The sequence below is a fragment of the Anopheles cruzii genome, chromosome 2 (assembly GCF_943734635.1).
Source record: "Anopheles cruzii chromosome 2, idAnoCruzAS_RS32_06, whole genome shotgun sequence".
In the NCBI taxonomy this organism is placed as follows: Eukaryota; Metazoa; Arthropoda; class Insecta; order Diptera; family Culicidae; genus Anopheles; species Anopheles cruzii.
In genome coordinates, this window is record NC_069144.1 from 7,375,377 (window position 1) to 7,394,509 (window position 19,133).

The 19,133-nt window shown below is 49.7% G+C and overlaps 7 protein-coding genes across 8 annotated transcripts; 2 read left to right on the forward strand and 5 right to left on the reverse strand.

The window, feature by feature from the left end:
- Positions 1 to 255: 255 nt before the first annotated feature.
- On the reverse strand, positions 256 to 2,313 carry LOC128269425 (acetyl-CoA acetyltransferase, mitochondrial). Of its 2 annotated transcripts, XM_053006883.1 has the most exons (3): positions 2,159 to 2,313; positions 794 to 1,998; positions 256 to 575 (listed from the first exon to the last, which is right to left on the reverse strand). In XM_053006883.1, exons 1-3 carry the CDS (start codon positions 2,177 to 2,179, stop codon positions 284 to 286), a joined length of 1,518 nt encoding a protein of 505 aa, XP_052862843.1. In that variant the 5' UTR covers positions 2,180 to 2,313; the 3' UTR covers positions 256 to 283. The 2 variants fall into 2 exon arrangements, with proteins under 2 accessions (XP_052862843.1, XP_052862844.1); XM_053006884.1 differs by lacking the exon at positions 256 to 575 and having other exon boundaries at positions 632 to 1,998.
- Positions 2,314 to 5,791: 3,478 nt separating this feature from the next.
- LOC128277932 (splicing factor 3A subunit 1) lies at positions 5,792 to 8,509 on the reverse strand. Its single transcript, XM_053016540.1, has 3 exons — positions 8,401 to 8,509; positions 6,089 to 8,319; positions 5,792 to 6,015 (listed from the first exon to the last, which is right to left on the reverse strand). Exons 1-3 carry the CDS (start codon positions 8,507 to 8,509, stop codon positions 5,914 to 5,916), a joined length of 2,442 nt encoding a protein of 813 aa, XP_052872500.1. The 3' UTR covers positions 5,792 to 5,913.
- Positions 8,510 to 8,957: 448 nt separating this feature from the next.
- On the forward strand, positions 8,958 to 11,317 carry LOC128276395 (death-associated inhibitor of apoptosis 2). The gene is made up of 3 exons (XM_053014862.1): positions 8,958 to 9,534; positions 9,598 to 10,852; positions 10,917 to 11,317. Exons 1-3 carry the CDS (start codon positions 9,349 to 9,351, stop codon positions 11,003 to 11,005), a joined length of 1,530 nt encoding a protein of 509 aa, XP_052870822.1. The 5' UTR covers positions 8,958 to 9,348; the 3' UTR covers positions 11,006 to 11,317.
- A 167-nt stretch (positions 11,318 to 11,484) lies between these two features.
- LOC128267886 (uncharacterized) lies at positions 11,485 to 12,832 on the reverse strand. The gene is made up of 4 exons (XM_053004834.1): positions 12,744 to 12,832; positions 12,085 to 12,680; positions 11,774 to 12,010; positions 11,485 to 11,698 (listed from the first exon to the last, which is right to left on the reverse strand). Exons 1-4 carry the CDS (start codon positions 12,825 to 12,827, stop codon positions 11,485 to 11,487), a joined length of 1,131 nt encoding a protein of 376 aa, XP_052860794.1. The 5' UTR covers positions 12,828 to 12,832.
- A 480-nt stretch (positions 12,833 to 13,312) lies between these two features.
- LOC128267659 (uncharacterized) lies at positions 13,313 to 14,494 on the forward strand. The gene is made up of 2 exons (XM_053004545.1): positions 13,313 to 14,044; positions 14,107 to 14,494. The coding sequence occupies exons 1-2, from the start codon at positions 13,444 to 13,446 to the stop codon at positions 14,427 to 14,429; spliced, it is 924 nt and encodes a 307-aa protein (XP_052860505.1). The 5' UTR covers positions 13,313 to 13,443; the 3' UTR covers positions 14,430 to 14,494.
- A 110-nt stretch (positions 14,495 to 14,604) lies between these two features.
- Positions 14,605 to 16,549, reverse strand: LOC128277302 (peroxidase-like). The gene is made up of 4 exons (XM_053015746.1): positions 16,207 to 16,549; positions 15,410 to 16,145; positions 15,020 to 15,344; positions 14,605 to 14,964 (listed from the first exon to the last, which is right to left on the reverse strand). Exons 1-4 carry the CDS (start codon positions 16,547 to 16,549, stop codon positions 14,605 to 14,607), a joined length of 1,764 nt encoding a protein of 587 aa, XP_052871706.1.
- Positions 16,550 to 16,969: 420 nt separating this feature from the next.
- LOC128276715 (peroxidase-like) lies at positions 16,970 to 18,959 on the reverse strand. Its single transcript, XM_053015176.1, has 4 exons — positions 18,597 to 18,959; positions 17,817 to 18,531; positions 17,415 to 17,745; positions 16,970 to 17,352 (listed from the first exon to the last, which is right to left on the reverse strand). Exons 1-4 carry the CDS (start codon positions 18,946 to 18,948, stop codon positions 16,990 to 16,992), a joined length of 1,761 nt encoding a protein of 586 aa, XP_052871136.1. The 5' UTR covers positions 18,949 to 18,959; the 3' UTR covers positions 16,970 to 16,989.
- Between the last annotated feature and the right edge of the window lie 174 nt (positions 18,960 to 19,133).

Sequence of the window (19,133 nt, forward strand, 5' to 3'; positions counted from 1 at the left end):
TTTGTTATGTTATGTTATGTTGTTGTTACGCACCGTGTGGCGTCCTAGTGAGAGAGAGAGCACGTATGAAAACATATGACAAGTAACAACAATGCACACCTCCGTGTTTATGGTGGAGGGTTGAAGGGCCACCATTCTCAGCACGCTCTGCCTTTTCTTGGACAAAAGGATGGTCGTACTATTCAAGCGAAATGCTCGATATTTATTAATTATACTGTTGACTAAGAATTTATTTATAATCCCTTAAGTACAGTCTACATAGTTAGCGTTTAGCATTTAAGCGTTATCGTCCTTCGAGCTCCTGAAGGCGCTGCTCCAGGAGTCCGGTGTTCAATCGATGCATGCAAAGGTACTGGCCGTTAAGAAATAGGACCGGAATGTCCACACGGTACAGTCGCAAGTATTTCACATTTTCCTTCCGTGTAATATCCACTTTCTCTAGCCGGTATCTACCGGCAAACTGTGCCTCTAGTTGCCCCACCAGATCGTCACACAGGGAACAGTGATCGTGCGTGTACAACGTTAGCAGGGGCTTGTCGGTGGCCGATCCTTCCGCACATGTCCTCGTGTTGTTGCTACGATCGCATAGAATAAAGAAGAGAAAGAAAACAGAAAGCAGTTGGTGATTGGTTTCAATTTTATTGAATTTTTATAAAATCGCTTTCAGCATAGCAAAATATATACGACCCCCTAGCCGGACCAGTAGTTCTAGTAAATGCACAGTTATTTTAACACATGGTACGAGGAAGACACGATAAACATGGGCATCATATGGCCTCTTTTCGTTTCTTACAGCTTTTCGATCAGGATCGACGAAGCGCCACCTCCACCGTTGCAAATCGAGGCACACCCAACCTGTCCGGGTTTGAGAACGTGCGCAAGATGTGTCACCAAGCGGGCACCAGACATTCCGATCGGGTGGCCAAGTGAAACGGCACCACCGTGCACGTTGATCTTCTCGGGATCAATGTCGAGCTTCCGTTGATTGGCGACAACGACCAGCGAAAACGCTTCGTTAATTTCCCAGAGGGCTACGTCCTCCTTGCGGACACCCGTCTGCTTCAGCAGCTTCGGAACGGCCAACGCGGGAGCAATCGGGAAATCGATCGGATCCGTTTCGGCATCAGCAAATCCGACGATCCGTGCCAATGGTTTGCACTTCAGACGCTCCGCTGCCTCTGCCGTCATCAGCACCATGGCCGATGCGCCATCGTTCAGTGTAGATGCATTTCCCGCCGTCACGGTGCCGTTTTCTCGCTGAAACACCGTTGCCAGCTGGCCAAACTTGTCAAAGTTAACGCGCTTATACTCCTCGTCCTCCGCGACTACCGTATCCGGTTTCCCACGCTTTCCTGCGATCCTCACGGGCGTAATCTCGGCATCGAAGACCTTCGCACTCCAAGCGGCCGCACTGCGTTTGTAGCTGTTGACTGCAAACTCGTCCTGGTCCTTACGGGTAATGCCCATCTGTTTGGCCGTGTTCTCCGCGCAGTTGCCCATGTGGAATTTGTTGTAAACATCGGTTAACCCGTCAAACACGATACCGTCGATGAGATTAACTCCGCCGTACGGTGTGCTGCCGCGCTTCAGATAGTACGGCACGTTCGACATCGATTCCATACCACCGGCCACTATAACGTCCTGCTGGCCGAGCATTAGCGTTTGTGCCCCGAGCATCACGCTCTTCATGCCCGACGAGCACACTTTGTTGACCGTGGTGCAAATGGTGGCCTTTGGGAGGCCGGCAAAGATCACTGCCTGACGGGCCGGCGCCTGTCCCAAACCGGCCGCATTAACATTGCCAATGTATACTTCCTGCACGTCCTCCTTCGCGATGCCCGCCTGCTTGACCGCCGATTCGACCGCCACGGAACCAAGCTGCGAAGCGGACAGTCCCGACAGACTGCTCTGGAAGCTACCGATCGGGGTGCGGGTGGCCGCTACGATCACCACATCCTTCCATTTGCCGGCAGAGGAAAAGGAGCGCCGCTGGACGAACTAGAACGAGGCACGATCGGTGAGCGTTGATTACATAAAGAGCGGGCAGCCAATGACGAGGACGGCAGCAGGTTTGAAACGGGAGAACGTAGTTCTTTGGCACCGCCCAGCAACAATCAACGAAAGATAACCTGTTTTCTAAGTCCCTTCTTTTGCGTACCTGTGCGAGTTTAAGGACCATTTTTGGGTTGCAATTCCTTTCTCACAGGAAAAGCCGTCACTAGAGAGATGGGAATGATGAACTCTGGGGCACCGCGAAACAGCCAAACTTCGGATTGATTAGATTAAAATGGCTCAAAGCGACCGAGAATTGGAGGCACGGTTGTCGAGTGCGAGTTTAATGTGTCGTTGTGTTTTTCCCGCTTCCATCCCGCACGTCACGCGAGAGGCCCAATCGCTGTGTAGTGGTGAGAGCTTCTACAACAGTAAAGGCCGGTCCAGACGCTACGATTTGTCGTAGCGTATATACAGCGAAATTGCAACGATTTTGGTCGTTGTCGACCATCGACGCAGATCTGGAAAATCTCAGCAAAAGACCGGCGTCTGGACCGCCCTTGATAACCCAACGCAGTGGTGACGAACCTGCCGGATCAAGTTTGTACAGAATGATAATATCTAAAGACTAGCTGTTCCAGGCGTGCGTCGTCATTTCTCGATTATCCGGCGTTCCAAAGGACTTCCTGGGGACGTATCCGATTAGCTTCCCTTTGCATTTTTCGTTACTCCTACTTTTCACACGATCGGGCTTCCCGGTGATGTATCCGATCGGATTTCCCTTCCGCTTCCTGTTGGATACATGGCAAAACTCGCACCAACTGAATTTGGCTCAAATTGCTTGAAAACTATCCACGTTTTGCTGAAGTTTACCCAGATTTTGTATGGGAGCCCCAATTTGTAAAGAGGGTATTCACTGTCGGGTGTCACAAAACTGGGACTGTGTAAAATTTCACGCAGATTGGTTCCGTAGTTTTGGAAAAAGGCGATATAGATGGACGAACGACAAACATTCATTTTTATATATAGAAGAAGATTGTTTATTTCAGTGTTCAGTAAAGTATTCTAAGAAAGGTAAACGAAGTAATATCTTATTTTTGTCCTAAGAATGCTTGAATTCAGAATATGTTAGTGAATGATCGTTATTTAAACTGCATTTTATTCATCCTGTTTCATTTGTCACAACTATCATGTTTCTTCTGAACGAATTTATTCTGTTATCAGGACGTTCAAATTGAATTAATGCAATAAATTGGTTAAATTTAGGTTGTTGCAGTTTGTGATTTTCAGAATGCTGTTGTTCTGACAAGTTCTTGTCCTTCTTGTGAATCGGTTCATCGGATTATGCAGAAAGGCTTTTGGCTGAAACGCTTTGCCACAAACTTCATATCGGAATGACTATTCGCCGGTGTGATTCCGAATGTGATTCTTAAGCTGGGATTGCAGTTTAAATTTGCGAGGACAATGAGGACATTGATGTTGGTCCTTGTCGTGAATTTTCATGTGGTAGTACAGGCTGCGTGCCGCATGGAACGTTTTGCTACAGACTTTACACATGAATGGCTTTTCGCCGGTATGAGTGCGGATGTGATTCTTAAGATGATCTTGCCGTGAGAATTTGCGAGGGCAATGTGGACATAGATGTTGGTTCTTGTCGTGAATTTTCATGTGTTTGTACAGGATGCTTGCCGCATGGAACGTTTTGCTGCAGACTTTACACATGAACGGCTTTTCACCGGTGTGAGTCCGGATGTGAATCTTCAGCTTGAATGTGTCTGGATACGTGGCCGAACACTGAGGGCACTTGTGTTTTTTCTTGTTTCTATGCACATTACAATTAACTTTGGAGCGCTGCATTGTAGACACTGAGAACTCTGCAGCGGTGATATCCTTTTGGGAACTTCGTCGCTTATTTGACCTCAACAGTCGCTGCTCGCCGGCTACGGAGACACGTTCGTCAGGACCCGTCTTGGTCTTCCCTGCAAGAGAAGCTTCTTCTTGAATCAGATCTGCTTCCGATGACTCAGGCTGCTGCTGGTCATCCATTGATTCACGTTTCAAAAGTGTTTCCAGCGATTCTTCCTCTGCCTCGAACAAATCGTCATGATGATTATAATCGTATGTACTACTTATCTGTCGTAAATTAGAAACTGTTTGACTCAATTGATAATCCTCTTCCGAATCTTCTACGGCAACCTCTGTTTTGACCACCAATTTAACGCCATCGGTTGTCTGCATGTCGTTGTTAGAATGCTCTGCACTTCTATCGGAACCGGGCAAATCGGTGGTGTCGGTTTCTTCCTTAAGCCGTTCGATTCTTGCATTGTTCAGAATCCATATCGAGCGCAACTTATCATAAAAGTCGAACCGCGATTTGCAGGCCGAACACAAATACGTTGGAAATTCTGGCAAAAGTTGCATCTGCAAAACGATGGGGAGCATGTAACGTTTCGAAAACATGAGAAAATTCATTATTAGTAGGGCATATTACCTGAACATTTGTACAGGAAAATACTTGTTGTAGCAGATATTCGCCTCTTTCGTCGGAAGAGACCGGCTCCAAAGCCCCATCAGCCGACAGGCAATTTCGACACAAAGGCGTGGTTCTAGAAAGAAATGCGCTATTACAAAATATTTACTCTTGGTTATCGTCAACTTACTCGGCTGCAGATGAAGCTTTAGACCGTTTCGAAGCCCTCCTTTTTCTCATTTCGACTCCAACAGTTTTTTACAGAAGAATAGAGAATGTAAAATTGTCCGCGTTCTGATTTGTTTTGCGCTTTGCCGCTTTGCGATTTGTTTACCAACAAAGTTTTCTTTTTTCTTTTTTTATTATTATTATTATTTCTGCGAATTTTCTACTGACGCTGCGAATTTTTTACTGAAGCTGCGAATTTTCTTCTGAGGCTGCGAATTTTCTTCTGAGGCTGCGAATTTTGTTCTGAGGCTGCGAATTTTCTTCTGAGGCTGCGAATTTTGTTCTGAGGCTGCGAATTTAATTATTATTATTATTTTTATTTTTTATTATTATTATTTTCGGCGTTTGACAGCTTCTGTGCGCCCCAAGAGAAAAGATGGTTACTTAGTGATGCTGTGAGTTGCTAAATGCTGTCAATTTGGTTTGGAGGCTGTCAATTCGATCGGTGGTTCACCCAATTCGAGAGAGTTCATTCCAGAGAGTTCACCCAATTAAAGAGAGTTCATTCCAGAGAGTTCACCCAATTAAAGAGAGTTCATTCCCAATTCGAGCGTCTAAATGATCGTTGAACTTTATTTTTTCATCCTTCGCGGCTCTTCTAGTGTTCTCGTATCCCTGCTTGAGACTGAGAACTTTCTGCCAGATTTTGTTCTGGTCTCCTGGAATGAAACTTTATCTGCGAAGCAATAAAACGTTTCGAAACGATCACGATCTCTAGCTGTTCCCGGCGCGGGTCGCCACGCCTCATTTCATTCTCATTTACCGGGTGACGTATCCGATCGGCTTCCCTTTTCGCTTCCCGTCGGATATATGGCAAAACTCTCACCAGCTGAATTTGGCTCAAATTGCAACTTTAGTTTAGCTGAAATTTACCCAGATTTTGTATGGGAGCCCCTTTGAAAAGAGCGGAGGCGTTTCAAACATTCCCTAGAACATTTCCCCAAAACTATTTTGATATATATACAAGAAGAAGAAGATAGATATAAAGATTGCAGTAAGGAAAGTTATTGACAATTTTAGGAAAACCTCCAACGGAAGAAAAAAATGTTTAGTATGATTGGCATCAGCTAAAAATCTTGCTCATTTATTCAACGTTCACAATTTTACGTTAATCCCGTTGCGGATGAGTTCGGATTCTGATCATTCCTTTAGTTGTTTTCGATTAAATTGACCACCTCGCTGTGTAAATGCTTTGGCCAACCTTCATTGGGCGTGCCAGAGATTTACTTCTTGCGACCACCACGCTCCTTCAGCTGCAGTGCCACCGTTACACCGTTTACTAGGTTGTAGTACGCGATCGTGTTGTTGTCCTTGAAGAACATACCCTGCGGAAGAAAGGCACACTTAATACTTGATGCACTGCACAAGCCCCCCCAAACCCGACCATCGTCCACTTACGTCGTAGAAAATCTTCTGCTTCGCCGGTGGCATTGCCGTTTCCGTTTGTACCTTCGCCTTCACGGAGCTGACCGTGTCGGTTAGGTTGACGACCAGCGACAGCGTCTGGCCGCTCAGCTTCCAATCGTTCTTTTCCGTCATGTTGGGACACTGCACCAGCACAGTGATGGGTCCGATGGCTGCGTGGCGCTGCAGGAAAACACTCTCCTCGATCAGGTTGTCCTCGGTGCGGGACTTTTTGTTCGGCGGCTCATCGAGTAGCTCGTGCTGTTGCTGCTGCTGCTGCTGGTGTTGGTGCTGTGCATCGGACATGATCGGCACCGGAGGCTGTCCGCCCGCTTGCATCTGCGGTGCGCCGTGCGGTGCCATCGGAGGAACGTAGGAGCCAACACCGAACGGAGGAGGCCCCATGGCCATCATCATCATCGGAGGTACGGGTGGCGGTACTGGGTGCTGTTGCATTGCTTTCTGTGCGTGCTGCATCTGGGCAAGCTGCGCCTGTTGGGGAGCCATCGCAGAAGGCTGCGATTGCTGTGAAACCTGTTGATGGTGATGGTGTTGGTGCTGCTGATGTTGGTGCTGTTGATGATGCTGATGCTGTTGTTGCTGCTGTTGCTGTTGGTGGTGCTGATGCTGAGAGGGTCCTTTCTGTTGCGTGGCCATCGAGCCCGGGATCGGTTTCGGTCCAATCTTTTCCTTCTCCTCGTCCGGAATCAGTCCCTTCACCTTGTGGATCTGGTGGATCTGTGCCTCGAGCGTAATATTGGCGCGGGCCGCCCGCGTAGCTGCTTCCACCGACGACGTATGCCCGTCCCAGGTCACGCGATCATCCTTCCGTGGTTCCTCCTCGCCCAGCTTCTTACCGATGGCCGCTTCCTCGTCGCCAACACCGAAAATATCGGTACGCCGCTCGGCCAACTGTTTCAAGCTCGCCTCGATGGCCGCTCCCGGCGCGTAAACGTTCTCCTGGGCCACCTTTTCGATGTGCTTATCACGCTGCTCCACCCAGCGGGGATCCAGCAGACCGATGCGCATATGTTCGGCCACCTTTGCGGCCGGAATTTTTTCGCCCGTAATGGGCGAAATGAGATAATCGTCGGAAGCTGCGGCCACCGGTTTTGCCACCTTTTGCGACTGCTTCGGATCGTACTTCTTCACGATGACCTTGTCGTGCGTCGGTGGTGCTATCGGAGCCGGCACCGACTTTTGCCGATCGCTCTCGGCTTCGTCGCCCGAGGTGGACGACTCATCCATGTCCTGCACCTGTGTGTTGTCCTTCTGCTGCGCCTTGCCGACCAAATTCTCCATCTGCGACAGCTTCACGGTTCCATTACCTTCCACACCGTGCTGACGGTGGTCGTCGTCACTGTCATCATTGTCGGACTCGATCTGCATCTCGATATCGTGATCTTCCTCGTTCAACCGCTCTTCCATCAGGACCCGGGCGCCCACTTCGTCCGGTGTGGTCGGTGGCGGAAAGTTACCCGACTCGTACGGTTGGTAGTCGACCACCTCGACCACCACAAAGTCATGCCAGTCGATCTGCGCGTACGCAATCCGTTCGCGTTCCACCTTTTCCTCCTCCCGCCGGCTCTGCATCTCCTGGTGCTTCATCCAGTTGGCCCGATACTTGACCTGCTCCAGCACCACGTTCATGCTGCTGCGGCCGGGCACACTCTCGACCTTAAGCTTGTTCATGAGATCTTTCGGCGGAACCAAAATCTTCGTGTACTGCTCCAGCAGCTTCGTGAAGTACTGGAACAGTGAGTGCTGCGGTCGAAGAAAATCAAACTGACAATTGCGCTGCTCGCGGTTCATCAGATTGGTCAGGAACAGGCGCCCATTACGGGCGACGAACTGTGCCGTGAGCTTCACGATATCGAGATCGAGGGCCGAAATCGACGGCGGATCGGCGATGAACTCGTATTCCGGCGGCGGATCCTTCGGCACAAACTGTTGCTCGGTGACGGCCTTCAGCAGCTCCTGTTGCTTCTGCTGTGTCGCACTGGACACTTGCAGTTTCTGCAACCCGAGCCCTCCCGGGCCGCCCGACGATGCCGGATCGGCGCGACCCTCGCGTATCTCCTGCACCTTAAACTGATAGTACGCATGGTACGGATCGCCCGGACTGAGGAAGTTAAACTTTGGATTGCCCAACTCGTTCTGCCGGATGCGACTCTCAAACTCAGGCCCGTTGCGCGCCACGAAACTGGCCGTCTTGTCGACGATATCTGTAACGAGACGGAAGCACACGATGAGGGGGATCTGGGTTCGCAAACGATTTAGGGGCCTTGCCTTGCGGCATCACTTACTTCGCACCTCCGGCGGTGGGTAGATGATGCCCACTATCGGGCCGGATAGCGTCGGGGGCGGCGGGGCTTCGAGCTCCTTTTCGGTGCCATTATTTTCCAACTCGGCCATAATCGACAGCAAAGCGATTTCTTTAGCGAAAACTGCAAACCAAGCGAAGCACCGAAAAATACAATGACAGCCGCCCGCGTCACGTTTGACAGCGGATGGCGTACCGAGCAGGGTTGCCAAGGAAGATCATTTGTATGATGAATTCTTTACAAGTGTTTTTTCATCCAATATTTTATCCTTAGCACCTTTTCCGTGCGTTTGGAGTAGATTTTTAGTGTTATCCGAAAGGTAGGAAAAAAAAAATATATAAAAAACTAAAAAATCATAACATAACAATCCTGGCATCATGCCGGGATCGTTTTAAAGAAATGGCCCAATTTTTTTTTCATACCATTCGTGTACGCCGCAGTCGCGAAACAGCTGAGGCTGAGTGTTGTTAAAGAGTTGTAGAGATAGTGGTTGTTGAATTGCGTCAGGTTCTCAGTAGGCTATCAGCGGGTTGCTTTTTTTTGCCGGACAATTTTGGAACTTTCTCATAAGGCGTAGTTTCTTCTCCGTCGGATTCGACACGTTTCCGTGCACCGGATGGTGTGCTGAAAATTGCATAAATCTCCGGTGCATGTCCGAATATCGATCGCAAACAAAGTGTACCGGAGTGTTTATGTTTCGCGCAGTGTGAATCACCCGGCGACAGGTTCGTGCAAGTCGCGGGCGACGAACGCTTCGGAGGAATCCCCGTCAACGGATCAGCGTTGCTAGCAAAAATCCCCTCGAGTTTCGCGCAGACTTGGTGGCGAATTGTTGCTTCGCAAGAGACGGGTTCTAACAGTGCGTCTTTGCGTTTACCGGAAACGTAGTGCACTGTTTCTCGTTCGTTCTGTCATTCCGGTTACGTGATAATGGACTCGGAAGAAGAACGGCTCCGTTCTTTCGTGAATTGGGCAGATTTCGCTTCGGTAGGTTCCGTACTGGCCAACGACGGCTTTTATGCAGTGCCCGGAGGTTATCCGAGGGTGAGGTGCCACAGTTGCGATTTGGTAGTTATATTGCACTGGAACTCTAACGAAAGGACAAACGCGTCCCGCGTAAGTTGTTAAATATTGCTTGTAAGATCTGGAAATGTTTTACATTTTCCATCCACCCCCCAGGTTAAAGAAATACACCGGAGCCGGAGTCCACCCTGTGCGTTTCTGCTTGGCCAGCAGCCCACCACCAATAACACTCGGCCCGAAAGTCCCAGCGAAATGAAGGATGAACAGAAACGGTTGGAGTCTTTCGTGAACTGGCCCGTTGCGTTCATGCAACCGGTGGCACTGGCCAAGGCCGGTTTCTACTACACGCAGCGCTCGGACGAGGTGGAGTGTCCCTGGTGTTTCGTCGTGATCGGTCGCTGGGAAGTAGGAGATGATCCGTTCACCGAGCATGCTCGATTTTTCCCGTCCTGCCAGAAGGTGATCGCAAACGCTCTCGTTAGCTCCGATCCACCACCGGACCCCTCGATCGGCATCCAGCCCGTCCAGCTCCCACACAATCCCACGTACAGCTCGCTCGATGCGCGGATTCGGTCGTTCGAAAACTGGAACCACGAAGCTATACAGCGTGGGACAGGATTGGCAGAGGCCGGCTTCTACTATCTTGGTGAAGCGGATGAGGTGCGCTGCTTTCACTGCGATGGCGGGTTACGCCTGTGGCTTCCGACGGATGATCCATGGTTCGAGCATGCCCGTTGCTTCGCTGACTGTCAGTTCCTTCTGCTCGTCAAGGGGCAACAGTTCGTTGAGAACGTGCAGGGACGGGTGGCCCAGCACACAGAAGCCGGCTCAGAGCAGCAGATGCAGCAGCATCAACAGGGTGCAACCGAAAGCATCAGCGTTGTAGATGCTCGCGCTCCGATCACTCCCCGCCGTATGACCCTGGATGATGCTCTCACAACCGAACCGGTTCAGATGGCCCTTCAGATGGGGCTGAACATTGGGCGCATCCGTGCGGCCACAATGCGTAAGCTGCACACCACCGGAGAGCCGTATCTCAACTCGCAGCAACTTGTCGAGGCGATACTAGAGGATCAGCTGGAAGAGGAGGACATTGAACCGTCCACCTCCTCGTGGATGGATCGTCGATCCGCGTCAATGGATCTGCCTTGCCGACAGGAACAGCAGCAAGAAAGAGCAGGCTCCCCAAAAGGATGCGCCAACTCTGCCGCTGACGCTTCGTTGCGTGCCGCAACTGATTGTGAACCCGAGAAGCGACCCGAAGTACCTGAGCCGAACGCGCCAAACACGCTCACTGAAGAGGCGGCCCAGCGGCTGCAGGAGGAAAACAAGCGACTGAAGGATGCACGAGAGTGCAAGATCTGCATGTCTGAGGAAGTGGGTGTAGTGTTCTGTCCTTGCGGACATTTGGGTGAGTCAAACCGACCGTCTGTTTGTTGTATGGATGTCTTTAGTCCGCTTTTTCTCTTTCGCAGTCTCGTGCGTCCAGTGCGCACCGGCCATGCTTTCCTGCCCCGTGTGCCGGGCTAAGATTAAGGGAAGAGTCCGAACGTTCCTGCCGTAAAACAAAACACTCCGGATGTGACCCTCAAATGGGGGTCGTTCGCAGCGCTCAGGACTTCTCGAGCCAAGTATTTGGGATTCTCCGAGCACAAGGCCACATTTTTGCCCCTGTAGTTCGATATCACCAACCACGTGGGATATCAACCGTGGCGTTCTGTAAATGTCACTTTAGTATAAGCGAACTGGTTTTGTTAGTGCACAAGCGCACGAGACGTGTGTCAACGTGAGATCTTAGAATTAGAAGAAGACCGCAAGTACTGAACAAATTGAAAAGGAAAGAGAGATTGACCTCTATTGAACACTTTACTTCGGGAATGCCGAATTCTGTAATCGATATGAATTGCTTTAGCTAAAATAAAGCTGCTGAGCGATATGATACGTGTTAAATCTCGTTTTGTTGTTCTTGCGCATTGTTTTAACAGCGATTGTGTGTTTGGCATAGCGTTTATTGATCGGTCTCGGTTACAAATCCTTCGGTGTTTAGCGTTTTTTGTATAAACATGGTTTCAAGCTAAATTGTTTGATCTTCGTCAACTCCCGCTGTGCCGTGCGTTCCTTCTTGAAGGTGAAGAAGTAGAACAGCTTATGTTTCAGGTCCTTGTTCTCAAGCGCAAAGCCACATTGCTTCACTTTTCCGATAAATTCGTTCACACCATCGAACCGGGACGACACTTCGGCAATTTTGAGGGTACCGCTGGGAATTTATGAACACAAAAGGAAACTACTCATCTAACGACCTGGCATTGTGTGGCTGCGCCCATCGACTTACCCTACTTTCAGTACACGGTTAGCCTCGAGAAGAAAATCGACCAGATTGGTGCCCATCAGCGAGAGGCAAAAGACGACTACGTTAACGAAGTTGCTCTCGAGTGGCGTTTTGGCCATGTCACAAGCAATTACGTTACTATTGTTGGCAACCAAATCGAGCGAGTACACCTGATTCGGTATCGAAGCTGCCAATCGCGCTTCTCCGCAACCAAAATCGGCCACCACCGTGTTTTTGGGACTGTATGAAAGGAAATGAATTAATTGCTGGCAACACCGACCGTCCCAAATTTGCCCCGCTAGGCCAGAACTTACAGTTTGCGAATGTTTCGAATAATTCTATCCAGTGGATTCATTGACCATTGCGCAATCTGATGCCGGTAGCCGTCGTGGTACGCCTCGAACGAACCGGGATCTTCTTCGAACAGTTTTTTCGCCTGCTCTCCGGTCGTTTTGTAAAGCTGTTCGTTGATAAACCGAAACCGCGATCCCTTCAACTGTTCGAGAAGCTTTTCACGCAGATCAGTTGACCCTCCCGCTGGCTTCTTGGGTTTCGTGTTATCCGACGAATTGCCGGTTGTCCGTTTGTCCGCCCGCTCTGTGGCGTTGGCCTTGCCATTGACCAATTTCTGGTGCTTGGATTTTTTCTTAACAGGTTCATTTTCTTGCGGGACGTTCACCTCCTTTGTATTTTCATTTTTGGTCCGCTCATCAGTAGCTTTCCTTTTCATTCCTTTCCGATTCTCTCCATGTGTTTTATTTGTTACGGTCGGTTGGTTGTCAGCATTTTCTGGTTTCGGTAATCGAACCGACCACCCGGCTGGTTTACGGTGTCCTTTTTCTGTCTCAGTCGCATTTTCGTCCGATCTTGCCACTTTAGAGACCTTTTTATCTTTCAGATTTTTATTTAACTTAAGAACGAAGATGGAAACTAAGATTGCTTTCTTGTACTTCGCTTTGTACATCATACTTACTTTTTTGTTGGGTCGAAAACGAAAATCCGTACCAATGCTTGGTAGATCGGTTTCAAAATCACAATCCGAGAACACTTTACTCATGGTTTGCAGCTTTGGTCCTAGTTCGGAGCGATCGGTGCCGGAGTAAACAAATGCACGTGCTGTTGTCTAGCTGTCAATTGTAGCTGTTTACGATGCTCGCTGAAAAGTTCCTAGAAGTGATCGATTTAGAAAAAGGTTTAATTTTGTGACGAATTACAACGCAAGAGACTTGAAGTTATTATAGTGAAATATTTAAGCAAATGTTGTTATACTTAAAATCTTTATTCAAAGACAACAAATCACGATAATATTTCGATTGAGCAAATGTATTCTTTCATCTCACCATCACCCTGTGAACCATGTTTGACAGCACTTTGTTTTGAAAGCATAATCACCAGCTGCAGGTTAGTTAGGATTAGAAATGATTTTATTGGGAGCTTTACTACATAATTTCATAGTTGTTTGTGACTAATTTATTCCTTTTTAGTAAAACAGTTGCTGTAAAGTCGGCGGACCAACTTAAGGATATTTGATTTTTTGGCCTGCATATACGTGACTGCGTGTTGAAATCAACTTCATCGTTGCTTCATCATTCTTGGGTCACATGGGTGGCAAATCATCGTTTCTCTAAACATCGTGTACTTTGGCTGCCAGAGACAGATCGACTACAGTAATCATGTTGAAACTCCCCATCACGGATCCGGCCATTCGGATAGTTCCCTCTAAAGATTTGAAACAGTTTATTGGAAGTAAAATTGAGACATCTTCGTCAACGCCGCAGTCGGTGCGTGATATATGTGCGGCTTTTAGCACTGCCAAACGGACCGGGACGAAACTCGATGATACCGGCAATCCCGTTTCAAAAGCGACCATCGAAACGGTGCAATTTACGGCACAAGAACTGAAAGTAATAGGAGAATGCATCGCCACCAAAAGTGATCCAGTGGACGAAACATTACAACAGCCCTGTGGACTAGATATGGACGATGCGAAAGAAGAAGCCACCTCCGCGGGATTGGGACTGTCGGACGTTAAATGGTTATACGCCACACTCAACGAAATGCGGCAGTCCGATGAAACGGTTCCCTATTTGCACACGTTGCTGCAAGGATGCCAACTTGTATTGCCGCAGAACCCGGAACAGGAACGAAATCCGGTCTTGGAGGAACGCTGTAAGCTACTAAGGAAGCAGCAGGAAGACCGAGACTACCAGCGGATGACGAAGAACGTTGATAGTATCCGCCGGCACATGCCCGAGGAAACGATTGCGTACCAAAGTAAGATTACATATCTCAACGCCGCCTTTCGTTTCGTTAATTCTTTGTCTTCCACTCTACAGTGAAGCAAATAAATCGACATCTGATTGCGGTGGCCCAGTTTTTGTTTTCCGTGGCCGCTGGGTTTGCTTTCGGGTTTATCGGCATCGCACTGATCGTGGGAGAGATGGATTTCGGTGTCCGTTTGATGCTGGGCATCGTAATCGCGCTCGTAATCGCTCTGGCTGAAATCTACTTCCTGGCGAAGAGACTTAACGCGGAATACGACTTAGCGGTGCCGCCACCGATGGCTGCCCCGAAAGAGATAGCTACGAAGGTGGTAGAAAGCGTTTCAATCGTACCCAAGGGCAAGCGCGGAGCAAAAAAGAAGCAGCACAAGGATTAAGGACCCACAGGGCTTCAAATTGATCGACATAAATAGGGAGCCATTATACTATGTAGAAATGCATGCTGATCAATTTGGTATTATTACAATATAAAGCAAAATATTCAATAGTTTGTGTTGGTGTTTCTGGTTTTGTGAATGGTTTATTTCTTGCCAAAGAGCCGATCTTTTCTAGCTACCAAAAGCGGGCATCCAACTGCGGAAACGAACTACACGGCGTCAATGTGTTATTCGCCGTTATCGATTGAAAAGCACGTGGTTGCATCGTCACCACGCCTGGTGTATTGTTGCAGAGTATGCGCGCCATTGTGGCCTTTTGCACTTCACGCAACTGTGCCATGGTGAAGGCCCCGGCGGTGTTACCATTTTGATAGAAGAACCGATCGCCCCGGCGTGTGCGCATGAATTGCTCCATCAGGATGCAGAGATACGTTGGTCCGGCCTGTGTGCCCGGGGTAGGCCGCTCGAAGAACTCGGCCACCGTTAGATCAACGTCATCGACCGTGCGATACAGTGACGACAGCATTTGATAATCCTGTAAAGGAATTTATATAATCAACTGAGCCCACCTTTCATTTTAAGATTCTTACCCTGGGTCCCAGCTGTGTCAAATCTGTCCATGCTGTGATACGGTTGTAACCACAGGCCTGGCGGAACGCATTGTAACCCGCAATACCGTGATCGCGACTCCGTTGTATGTCTAGTGCTTTCAGATCGGTTCCGAAGCGATTAGCGTAACGGAATAGGTAGTCTCTAATTTGTGGATCATAGCTTAAATCATTGCGTCCCGACGGTTGCGTGGCCATACCACGAGTAAGCTGAGCGTAACTATCATTTCGCTCCAGTATCGTCGGATTGAACATTTGATCGTTAATGTTCAGTGATCCAGTGATCGCACGCGATTCCTGCGCAAGGCTGAATACCAAAAGAACGATAAGCATTCCAGTGTGATCTAAGTAACCTTTTCAACTGACCCTTACCTTAGCGTCCCCCAGATGGCCGAATGGAAGTACCGGTAGGCACCGTTCGAGTGCGAGTTCAACGTGGTAGGGTTAACAGTCGCGTTGTAGTCATTCACGTAGTTCGGCGTACGTGCCAGTAGACCCTTCTGTACCATTTGGTCAGGACCCAAAAACCACGGAAGCCATTCCTCGTATACAATGCGCTGGTACTGTGCAATGTTGATGCGGCGGGCCTCTTGGAAGAGTTTCTCATCGTTCCATAGGGTGTGTAGTTGAGCAAGTAGCCGCGCGAGTCGATTGTGTTCCCGGAGGAAAGCGATCTGAAGAATCGTTAGCTCCGGTGTGATGTTGCTTCGTTCGTCACCCGTTAGGTAGCACACGTCTGTGGACAGCTGTAGCTTACAATCTCGGCTCGACTGAGGATCTTGCGGTGGCCACTCGGTTCCGTTCCGATTATCTACCTTCATAAGACCTCCGACAAAAGCGCGAAGTAGCGCATTCTGCTGCGCACTGTTACCGTATACGAGCGACAGATCTAAGAAGGACGTAGCGTTGTTTAGTTGTTGCGCGGGATTACTGACGCTGCAGCTGGCCGGATTAGTATCGAAGGTGCTTCGTGTGCGTACGAGATCTAAACACTGAATTCCACCAGCAGACAAGACAGGATCGTTCGATGGCACAGGGATAGGAAAGCATCTTCTTCCGGGATTAGCAACAACTTGTCCATTCACGCAACAGGGAATCGTATCAGAGCCTGCGAAAAAACATGTGTTCAAAGTTGGCTGCTCTCACATTATGGTTCCGGGAGTAGTTACCTCCAGCTCTCAGGCCCATGTCGTGAGCTACCACCTGTCCAAACTGCATATTGACCAGAGTGGTCAGTGGGTCGACAATACTTTGCTCATTGAACAGAGACGTCGACACGAGCCGAGCACTTGGCAAGTCGTAGCCTGTTTTCGATCGCCGAGGAGTTGAAATGCCATCACCATATTCAGGGAGCAGCAAACGACCGTACGGTGTGTTGGCAGAACCCCAGGTTGGGTTCTGTAGGTTGTTACAGCTTCCGTCGAACGTGCGGTACGGTGTGGAGCTATCACATTGGGCCACAACACTCTGTCTGCCAACCAGACCCACCAGAAGCACTACGGTGGTCCACATTCTTGGACCCTGCTGTCCTTCAAAGGAACCTTAATTCACGGTGCGATCCGATGCGAGCCTCTTTATATGGAGTAGCTGAAGACCGAAAATTCAATCGAAGGTATTTAGAACACATCGGAACAGACCGCAACATTCATGTGGTGTGACAATCCATCTCTTTATCCATCACTGGACGTTGGCTCCATTTTTAGCAAGCCTTTTTTTGCCAACTTTGAATACAGTTTGGACACAAACATCTGTTACATCAAAACTCTAGTAGCGTGTTCGCCTCTTGCGGGTCCGTCATGCATGATGTGAACACGTCGAAATGTTTAAGCCGGAGCGGTTTCTATCTATCACCACGTTCTAAGTCAGAACAGATTCTGAAGTCTAACAGTTACAACACTCTCACTCAGTTGTTAAATAATTTTTTTTGTCAGCAACGAATTTCGTTTATTTACTCACTTCCAAGCATTCAAGTCAACTACCTTCAGCTCAGAACAAGGCAATACCTTGTTCGACGCGGACACCGTTACAAACGCCTTCCGTTGCATACCCTTCAGCCCGGGCGTATTATCGCACAGCAGCCTGGCCATGGTTGCCCTCCGGAGCTGCTTGAATTGCTTCCTATTGAATCCCACGACCGGGTCGGAAGTTTCGAAGAAAAACCGATCACCGACCCGCGTGCGATGGAACTGCTCCTTCAGAATACACCGGAACGTTTCCCCGACCTGGGTTCCCGGGACGTGTTTTTCGAACAATCCTGCCACCGTTAGCTCCACATCGTCCACCGATGCGTAGACGGAACGCAAGAGTTTGGCATCCTGTAAAAACGGCCAGAAGGTGAGCTAGAGTTCCGCTGAGGGGCAAGCCTCGAAGTGTCAACCTTTGGCGATCGTAGAAGCGGAGCCAGGTCATCGAAACTGCTCGCCTTCCGCAGACCGCAGTACTCTCGGAACGCATTGTAACTGGGCAGGCCATGATCACGGGCTCGCTGAATGTCCATTGCCCGCAGATCGTTCCCGAAGGGAGCGCCAAACTTGAACAGATTGTGCTTCATCTCGCGATCGATATTGCGGTCGATGCGACCCATCGGTTGGGTGGCCAAGCCTCTCGACAGCTGGGCGTACTTGCACGGTGCCTCCAGAATGGCCGGATTCAGTGTGTGCTCGGTGAAGCTGATCTCGCCTACTTTGGTGCGATTCTCGTCGTCTAGCCTAAGGCATCGAAGCAACCGTCAAACACTACATACTTACCCTGTGGCCTGTGGCCATGATCAACTACTTACTGCAGTTTTCCGACGATTGCACTATGGAAGTATCTGAACGCTGCCATTGCGTTGGCATTCAACGTCTCCGGGTTGACATTGGCTCGGTACTGGTAAACGAGTGAGCTATCTGACTCCGGTTTCAATGGCAGAAAGTTCGGGAGCCACTCGTAGAACACAATCTGCTGGTACTGGGCGATGTTGATACGGCGTGCCTCTTGGAACAACTTTTCATCGTCCCACGTCGGCTGCCGGTGGGCCAGCGCCTTCGCAATCCGATTGTGCTCCCGTACGAACAGGATGTGCAGAATGGTCATGTGCGGACTAAGGTTTCCCCGCACGTCACCGGTCAGGTAGCAGGCATCGGTGGGCTTGCCGAGTACGCAGGCGGCCTCCGGATGCGGGTGACGCGGTGGCCACTCGTTACCGTCACGGGTTTCCACCTTCATCAGACCACCCGTACCCTGCCGAAGTGGACCATTCTCCTGCGCATTGTTTCCGTACACGAGCGATAGGTCCACGAACGAGCTGACCGTATTGATCTGTTCGGCTTTCTTGCCGCCTTTGCAGCGAGATTCATCGCTATCACAGTTGGTAACCGTTCGCAGGAAGTCGAGGCACTTGATACCAGCCTGTCCCATGACCCTGTCATCCGAAGGCACCGGGATGGCGTAGCAGCGCGGATTAGGCTCGGGCACCAGTTGTCCTTTCGCACAGCACGGCAACATGTCGGCACCTAGGAACCCGAATGATCTAAATGATTTGGAATGCCGCCCAACTGCTCGGCCGCTGCTCACTCACCACCGCTGGTGAATCCCATGTCGTGAGCAACAATCTGCCCGAACTGCATGCTGAGCAGCGTAAAGGCTGGCTCGAGCACATCTTTCTCTCCGAACAGCTTCATCGACAGGAGCCGCGCACTTGGCAGCTCTGACCCACCGGTGGCCTTCCGGGGGCTTTTCACACCGTCGCCGTAATCCGCGCCGAGCAAACGTCCGTACACCGTGTTGGCGGCACCCCATTTTGGGTTCTTCAGATTGTTACACGTACCATCCAGCGTCCGATAGGGTGTGGATGCGTTGCACGCTTCTTCGGCGCCGTCTATGACCTGGCAGGCAAGCAGCAGCACCAGCAGGCTCAACTGGAACCACATTTCGATAAACTTTGCGTACTGATCGATTAATTGCAAGCCTCAATCGGACTGCGATCTATTTTATATACCTCCCATACCTCAGGGTATGTGGCCTGGCTGCGTCGGACACTCGGCAGTGCAAATAGTTGCGCAGATGGCCCGATGGCGAGCAAGTGATAAATCTTGAATCAAATATTTACCGGCGA

What these genes read in the sequence shown, in the direction of transcription:
- LOC128277932 (XM_053016540.1), bottom strand. Translation starts at nt 8,509, where the DNA reads ATGGCCGAGTTGGAAAATAATGGCACCGAAAAGGAGCTCGAAGCCCCG. An exon ending in CCCACCGCCGGAGGTGCGAA is followed by an intron (nt 8,320 to 8,400) that starts GTAAGTGATGCC and finishes GTCTCGTTACAG; the next exon opens with ATATCGTCGACAAGACGGCC. An exon ending in AGCAGAAGATTTTCTACGAC is followed by an intron (nt 6,016 to 6,088) that starts GTAAGTGGACGA and finishes TTTCTTCCGCAG; the next exon opens with GGTATGTTCTTCAAGGACAA.
- LOC128277302 (XM_053015746.1), bottom strand. Translation starts at nt 16,549, where the DNA reads ATGTGGACCACCGTAGTGCTTCTGGTGGGTCTGGTTGGCAGACAGAGT. An exon ending in GCCATCTGGGGGACGCTAAG is followed by an intron (nt 15,345 to 15,409) that starts GTAAGGGTCAGT and finishes TTTGGTATTCAG; the next exon opens with CCTTGCGCAGGAATCGCGTG. An exon ending in TGACACAGCTGGGACCCAGG is followed by an intron (nt 14,965 to 15,019) that starts GTAAGAATCTTA and finishes ATTCCTTTACAG; the next exon opens with GATTATCAAATGCTGTCGTC.
- LOC128267886 (XM_053004834.1), bottom strand. Translation starts at nt 12,827, where the DNA reads ATGAGTAAAGTGTTCTCGGATTGTGATTTTGAAACCGATCTACCAAGC. An exon ending in ATTCGAAACATTCGCAAACT is followed by an intron (nt 12,011 to 12,084) that starts GTAAGTTCTGGC and finishes CCTTTCATACAG; the next exon opens with TCCCAAAAACACGGTGGTGG. An exon ending in AACCGTGTACTGAAAGTAGG is followed by an intron (nt 11,699 to 11,773) that starts GTAAGTCGATGG and finishes ATAAATTCCCAG; the next exon opens with CGGTACCCTCAAAATTGCCG.
- LOC128276395 (XM_053014862.1), top strand. Translation starts at nt 9,349, where the DNA reads ATGGACTCGGAAGAAGAACGGCTCCGTTCTTTCGTGAATTGGGCAGAT. An exon ending in AAAGGACAAACGCGTCCCGC is followed by an intron (nt 9,535 to 9,597) that starts GTAAGTTGTTAA and finishes TCCACCCCCCAG; the next exon opens with GTTAAAGAAATACACCGGAG. An exon ending in CTGTCCTTGCGGACATTTGG is followed by an intron (nt 10,853 to 10,916) that starts GTGAGTCAAACC and finishes TCTCTTTCGCAG; the next exon opens with TCTCGTGCGTCCAGTGCGCA.
- LOC128267659 (XM_053004545.1), top strand. Translation starts at nt 13,444, where the DNA reads ATGTTGAAACTCCCCATCACGGATCCGGCCATTCGGATAGTTCCCTCT. An exon ending in GGAAACGATTGCGTACCAAA is followed by an intron (nt 14,045 to 14,106) that starts GTAAGATTACAT and finishes TCCACTCTACAG; the next exon opens with TGAAGCAAATAAATCGACAT.
- LOC128269425 (XM_053006883.1), bottom strand. Translation starts at nt 2,179, where the DNA reads ATGGTCCTTAAACTCGCACAG. An exon ending in TGGTCCTTAAACTCGCACAG is followed by an intron (nt 1,999 to 2,158) that starts GTACGCAAAAGA and finishes GCCTCGTTCTAG; the next exon opens with TTCGTCCAGCGGCGCTCCTT. An exon ending in TCGATCCTGATCGAAAAGCT is followed by an intron (nt 576 to 793) that starts GTAAGAAACGAA and finishes ATGCGATCGTAG; the next exon opens with CAACAACACGAGGACATGTG.
- LOC128276715 (XM_053015176.1), bottom strand. Translation starts at nt 18,948, where the DNA reads ATGTGGTTCCAGTTGAGCCTGCTGGTGCTGCTGCTTGCCTGCCAGGTC. An exon ending in CATGGGATTCACCAGCGGTG is followed by an intron (nt 18,532 to 18,596) that starts GTGAGTGAGCAG and finishes TCGGGTTCCTAG; the next exon opens with GTGCCGACATGTTGCCGTGC. An exon ending in CGCTTCTACGATCGCCAAAG is followed by an intron (nt 17,353 to 17,414) that starts GTTGACACTTCG and finishes CCGTTTTTACAG; the next exon opens with GATGCCAAACTCTTGCGTTC.